Source organism: Myotis brandtii, unplaced genomic scaffold (genome assembly GCF_000412655.1).
Source record: "Myotis brandtii unplaced genomic scaffold, ASM41265v1 scaffold233, whole genome shotgun sequence".
NCBI lineage: Eukaryota > Metazoa > Chordata > Mammalia > Chiroptera > Vespertilionidae > Myotis > Myotis brandtii.
Genome location: NW_005358773.1, coordinates 41824 through 48077, shown reverse-complemented (window position 1 = coordinate 48077; position 6254 = coordinate 41824). Strand labels below are relative to the sequence as shown.

The window sequence follows — 6254 nt, the reverse complement described above, 5'->3', positions numbered from 1 at the left end:
AGCCCGCCCCGCCAGCTGCTGGAGTTGGGCTGGGGGAGGGACTGGGCGTGGGTGGAGGTGGGAGACCCCCATCCCCTCCCGCTTGCGGTCCCGTCGCTTGCCTTCCCCAGGCCCTACCCAGCTGCCGCGGGGACCCGAGGGCGCCTCTACCTCCTCGGCTCGGTGCTCGAACTGCAGCAGACGGCTGAGCAGCAGCAGATAGGACAGGAAGCCCGACCGCCCGCGCTGGCTCATGCCCGTATCCCTCTGGAACACAGGGCCCTTCATCAGGGGCCGAGCCATGGGCTGGGGTGCAGGGCCCGGGTCCCCACGGCTCCCCACCTGCGTGGTGATCAGCTTGAGCACTAGCTGGCAGTCTCCCTGCACGCGGGAGGCGCTGGAGCGTGGTTCCAGCTTGAACCATCGGTCCTCGCCAGCCACGGGCACCTCCTGCAGGAAGGGGATTCAGAATGGCGAGTTCTCAGATGCTGTGGGGCTGTGGGGAGAACACAGGCCTCCACGCTTCCCAGGGGACTGGGGTGACTAGCACAGAGTAAGCACTCAGGGGTGCCGGGACAGAGTCCCAAGGAGACTGGCCCTGCGCCCCCCTTCAGTGAGGCTTTCCCCCATGGCCCTAGAAGGATGGAGGGCTCTGGGGGGATTACAGGACACAGCCACTGGCAGTGCCCCAGAGCCTAGGCACCCGCAAGCAGGTGTTCCGTGAGTGAAGCCTCCGCACCCACTCACCCAGATGGGTATGTTGAGGCAGCCCAGGAAGTCATCAGTGTGGTCCTCTGTGGGCCCCGCCTTCCCGTTGGCCCGGGCTGACTTGACAATCTGTTTGAAATACCTGAGCACAGCAGGGTGGGCATCACACGTGTGGTCTCTGGGGAGCCACCAGCACTGGGAGGGCACAAGGGTCCCACCTGCTGTACCTGCCCATGCCCTTCAGGCCGATGACTTCATTTAGCTTCCTGCATGCCTCCACCAGGGACACATCATCGTCATGGTCCCTGAGGAAGGGGGCACCGGCTTGTCTGGAGCCCAGCCCAGCCCCGAGTGCCCCCTCCCACTACCCTCAGCCCAGAGGCACCCACAGCCCCTGCCTGCAGGGCACAGGGTCTATACCAGATGTCTAGGTGCAGCTGGTCCGTGCTGACATCCTCGATCTCACTACAAGGAAAATAGAGATATCCGTGAGGGGCTGCCCAGGGCTGGGCAGGGACCATTTTAGGAGACACAGGGAAGCGTCCATGACAGGGTGTGTGGCCCTGAGGACACGGATCTCTCTGAGACTCAGTTTCTCCTCTAGCAAGTGGGCATATGAAGCCACCTTGTTTCCTAGGCAGGCACTGAGGCTACTTACAGGGGTCACCCTCTGGTCACAGCCACCCCCGTGTACCCCAGGGCTGGGCTGGCACTGCAGGCAATGCCTCCCTGACCATCTGCTGGGTGAGGGGGCTTACAAGACGAAGTGCTCCTTCCAGACAGGGTTCAGAGTGCTGCTCTTGACCTCGGTGACCTGGATGCTCTTCGCTGGCTGCGGGCTGCCACGCTTGGCACCCTTCCGGAAGCTGAAGCGCTGCTCCTTGTGCGGGCCTGGCTCCCGCGGGGTGCCCGAGGCCGACAGGATGCCCAGCATGCAGTATGGGTCACTGAAGCCTGGGACACAGTAAGTGCCTCAGTCCCTGACCCCAGGCGCCCCTCCTCTCCACAGTAACCAGGTCTGGGAGCAGCTAACACGTCCGGGCCAGTCCTTGCTCACCATTGGGGTCTTTGGCCAGCAGGTTCTTGGCACGCATGACGGACACTTTCAGGGCATATGTGGGGGCCTGTGGGCAGAGAGGTGCTGAGGAGCCTCTAGGGGTTCAGCCCTGCCCTGTGCCCTCCACCCAAGTCCTTGAACATGGGCATGTGGCTGGTCAGCTCTGCACAGGCAGGTGGCAGCCTCACCTTGGCCTTCTTCACTCTCTCAATGGCCTCTGCATGCTCCTCGGGGCTGGTGCCAAACACCTGTGTGGGGCAGGCAGGTGTGAGGGCCCAGGTGACCCCCAAAGCAAGGCCGGCCATCCCCGTGGGGGCCTCAGGCATGGCCCCAGACAGGGATGCCCGACTGCAAATGTCATGGGTGGGGGTAGCACACAGGTGAGAGAAAAGATGTGTCTGCTTGTCCTTCCTACCCTTCTGTGTGTGCGTGTGTGTGTCCACCCTTCCGGTGTGCCGGTCAGCCTGTATGTGTGTGTGTCTGTGCACACACACATCGTGTATGTTGTGTACATGGTGCACATGTGTGTGTTGTTCAGGTGACTGACAGTGATGTCAGTGGTGGGCAGTGGTCCCGGTCCTTTTCAGAGCAGGACAGACCGGGCCAATGGGGCTCACCTGCTGAAGGTAGCTCAGCAGGGCCTCCTGGTCGTCCACTTGGTCGGGGCCCATGGTTCCTGCTCGATAGAGGACGGTGTACAAGGCTTCCTCATAGAGCATCTCTACCTGTGGGTGGTGTGGGGAGCACACCCTGAGTCCCTTGCCACCACACCCCTGTCTCCCTTTAGGCCCCTTGGGCCCACCCTCTATGTGTCCAGCCCCCAGTCCTCAGCAGCTCCTCCCACTGGCAGAGATCCACGCCCTGCCTCAGTGCCTTTGCACCTGCCTAGCCCTCTGCTGGGGGCTGTTACTCATCCCTGACCTCTGCTCCTTACTCACTTGCATGGGGAGGCCTGGCCCACCACCCAGACACCTTTACTGTCCACCGAGTCCCAGACTCTGAGCCCTGCACACAATAGGTGCTCGCAGCCTCACCCTAGGGCCAGAACCCCATCCCTCTTACCTCCTCCTGGGTTAGGGCTCTCAGGCCACGGTTGGGGTCCACAGGCTCGGTGGGGGCTGGCGAGCTGCTGCGCAATAGGACCTAAGAGGGGGTGCTGGGGTGAGGGTCTCCGAAGGTGGGGGTCCTGTGGCTGATTGGGTGGGGGGGTGATCCAGGGAGGGAATGGAGGGATGGAGGCCAGATGTGGAGGGGGCAGGTGAGGAGGCCTGGCACAATGCCCCCCCTGCTACACAGCAGTGCCCGAGATCCATCCTCACCTCAGGGCATGGCAGGCTCCGTCTGCCTTCCTCCTTCTTCAGGATGAGGCGCATCTGGGTGAAGAACTCCACGCCATCCCCTGGTTTCCTGCCGAGAAAGGCCAGGCGTGGGATCAACAGACCCTCCCCAAAGCTCAGGGCTCCCAGCACACGCTGCCGGCTCAGGACCAGCCCCCAGCCCACATGACTGAAGGCAGGCCTTGGGGCACAGCGCGATGTCCACAGGGCACCCCATGTTCTTGGGCACAGACCCTCCCGGGCTCCCTTTGGGCCACGGGGCACCCACCAGGCCCCCGTGGCAGGCTCCTGCGGGTCAGCACTGGCGCTCCCCGGCTCCTCCTCAGTCCTCCGGCGGAAGGACGGGCAGACCTGCACCTGCCTGAGCACGCTGCTCTTGATCTCCAGCAAGGTGGACATGGTGGGGGCCTGCGGGCAGAGAGCACGGCTGTGCCTTCCGGTCCTCCGTTCCTTCATTAGTTCAGCAGCATTGCCATACACTCCCCAAGAAGCTTCGCACAACAGATTTAGCAATTACTAAATTAACCAAAAACCAACAGAAGCCATGGTCCTGGGAACAGCCTGAGGCAGGAGAAGAGGGCACCTCGGCAAAGAGAGGGCTGGCACTCTCATGGCCACCAGAGGCAGGGGGGTTTGGGAGGGCAGAGGCCCGGGAGATCACCCCCGACCCCGGACTGTGCCAAGTCACTTGGTCTCTCTAAGTCATCAGCCTGGGCAGAGGGCCACTGTCATTTCCACTTGAGTGGAAGGGGCTGCTCCCTCTGCAGCCCCCAAAGCCAGAGTAGCAGCGGCTGCTTGAGCTGTTGCCAGGGCAACCGCCAGCCGCTGTGTCTGCATGTGACAGGGGCTACAGGGGCTCTACATCTCACAGGCAAACGTGACGCAGGAGCCCAGTGGCCTGAGCTGCAGGGATGGACGTGTCTGTGAGAACCAAATGTTCAAGGCGGTGGTGGGGGGGCAGCACCCTACCTGTATTTTCCACTCAGCATCTCACTGCATAATGCTCTGCCCTGGAGAGGGGTGCTGCTCTGTTCCCCTCATCAGGATGAGGAAACTGAGGCCCCAGGGTTAGGAAGCTGCCCAAGGCCGCAGAGCCAGCAGGCAGCCTGAGATGGAGGCCAGGTCCCCCTGGGTCCTGTGTCCAAGCACTAGGCTCCTGGCACATCCTGAGTCTTAGAGTCTAGGTGGGCCACCCTACTCCTCTTCTGACCGTACCTCCCTCCTCCCTTAGCCCAATGCCGAGATGGGGGCCACAGTGGTGTCTGGGCACAGGTGTCTGGGAGTGATGGCTCATTCCGAGTGCTCAGAGACGCCTCAGGTTCCCCTGGGATCCTGGGCTGGTGATGATCTCCTGGCACCCAACAGCCCCGGCCCTGGGAGCCAACCAGCACCTCACCCAGAGCTTCAACCGTGGGCCTGCGGCCAGCGCCCCAGGAAGCACTCACTGGCTGCCAAGGCCCCTCAGCCCATATGGGGCAGGAGTGAGCCTGGCGCAGAGCTACAGAGCCCTCTACCTGTGTGATGGGCCCCAGCGGGACGGCTTCCCAAGCTGTCCCTGCCTCCAACCCTCAGGGCCTGGACAGCAGACAGAACATCCCTGCTAGTGCCCAGGCACCAGGGCCAGAACCACAGCTCCCATTGGTCCAGCCAGCAAACTGAGGCCAGCCATGTTGGCACTGGGCCAAGCCAAATGGCTGGGTCTACTTGGTCCCCTAGCTGTCTCCAAGGGCCGGGGTGAATGGGAAATGACAATTCTGCAAAGTGGATGCCCCATTTCACAGCCCAGGCCTGGGGTGACCTGCTCAGAGCCAGGATTCAAACCCAAAGCTCCAGACCAGGCTGTCTCCCACTAGCCTCTCGGTGGTTCTGAGGCAGGTGAGTCTGGGGTGGCTGAGCTGAACCAAAAAGCCAGATCGGCCTCCTCCGTCAGTGTCCCCGTGGCCAGCTGGGCATCCTCAGAGGGATAAACACCTTCAGGGCGCTGGATGCCCTTCTCACAGAAATCAGGTCCCTGGCAACTTGGGGGTGGGGGTAGGGAGTGGCAGGTGTCTGGCCTCACATGCCAGTTCTCCATGCCATCTTCTCGGTCTTCTCTTTCCAGCCTGGCCCCTGTTACCCCTTCCCCTCTTTTTCATTGATTCCTGATTCCCATCTCTCCCAGGCCCCAATGACTTCCCAAACAGTGTAAGCCTGCACAACCGAAGGGCGATGCCCATTACAAATGCTGCTCCCTGGGGAGGGGCCCAGGAGTATGAATTTTAACCAGCTCTGCAAGTGTTCTTAGAGCTCCATGAGACCAGCTGTCAAGGGTAGCTAGATGCTTCTGGAATGAACGCATGAACAATGATTTTACCCCGTGAGTTCGTTATTCCTTCGAGGTCCCCTCTTACCGTCCTTACCTGTTTCCACGCAACGTTCTCCATGCAACATCTCCCCCCCACTTCGCTCACTGACCCCCCTCCCCAACCCCTCCGTGCTGCCCACGGGAACCTGGGCCCCCACCGGTTTTGTAGGGGTCTTTCCCCCAATGGAGGGAGGGTGGTCCAGGAAGTTCGGAAGATGATCAGATGAGTATGTATATTTTTAACCCCCCTAGCACCCTGGGGTAGGTGAAGGAGATGGGCGGGGCTTTCACTGACTCGGATTTTGGGGAGGCCAGGGTCCTACGAGGATCGTGGGAGGGTGGGAGGGACGGTGCGCTGGGGCGTCTTCCTTCCCGGCCGGTTGCCTGGGAAACACCGCAAAGCGTCTTCAGGGTCCTCAGCCGGATCCCAGCCCCGCGGCAGACTGACCAGCCGCCCCGACCCCGACCCCCTCCCACTCCTGTGCTCCTGGGGGAGGGTGCACAGCGGGGGGAGGGCGCACAGCGGGGCGCGGGTAGAAATGCCGGAGATCTGCTCCTCCGAGCTCGCACCGGCCTCAGTTTCCCCGGGCCGGGGGCGAGTCTTTGCGACCTCCCACCGCCCTCCGCCTGGGGGCCTCCCAGTGCCGCCTGGAGGTACCCACGCAGGAGGTGAAGGGGTCGGCGTCCCAGGTCCATCTGGGTGGGCACCGGCCAAGCTTCGACGGCGCGAGATGGAGTCGCAACACTCACCGTGGGCTTGGGGTCCTGCGGTGGGGTTGGGGTCCCTGCGGGCCCCCTTCTCACACGGACCCTCTGGGACGCCCTGGAC

The 6254-nt window shown here is 62.6% G+C and overlaps 1 protein-coding gene across 1 annotated transcript in view; it reads right to left on the bottom strand.

Annotated features, from left to right (window-relative positions):
• The window catches only part of BAIAP3 (BAI1-associated protein 3), a 9700-nt gene extending 6127 nt beyond the window's left edge, over nucleotides 1-3573 (bottom strand). Inside the window, exons 1-13 of the mRNA XM_014539993.1 lie at nucleotides 3350-3573; nucleotides 3064-3151; nucleotides 2807-2887; nucleotides 2362-2469; nucleotides 1933-1992; nucleotides 1745-1811; nucleotides 1446-1641; nucleotides 1108-1152; nucleotides 915-992; nucleotides 727-829; nucleotides 322-429; nucleotides 151-246; nucleotides 8-29 (exon numbers count right to left, since the gene is read on the bottom strand). Of these exons, the coding sequence (XP_014395479.1) occupies nucleotides 8-29; nucleotides 151-246; nucleotides 322-429; nucleotides 727-829; nucleotides 915-992; nucleotides 1108-1152; nucleotides 1446-1641; nucleotides 1745-1811; nucleotides 1933-1992; nucleotides 2362-2469; nucleotides 2807-2887; nucleotides 3064-3151; nucleotides 3350-3537 (1240 nt within the window). The 5' untranslated portion in view covers nucleotides 3538-3573. The remainder of the gene's footprint in view (nucleotides 1-7; nucleotides 30-150; nucleotides 247-321; nucleotides 430-726; nucleotides 830-914; nucleotides 993-1107; nucleotides 1153-1445; nucleotides 1642-1744; nucleotides 1812-1932; nucleotides 1993-2361; nucleotides 2470-2806; nucleotides 2888-3063; nucleotides 3152-3349) is intronic.
• Nucleotides 3574-6254: the final 2681 nt, after the last annotated feature.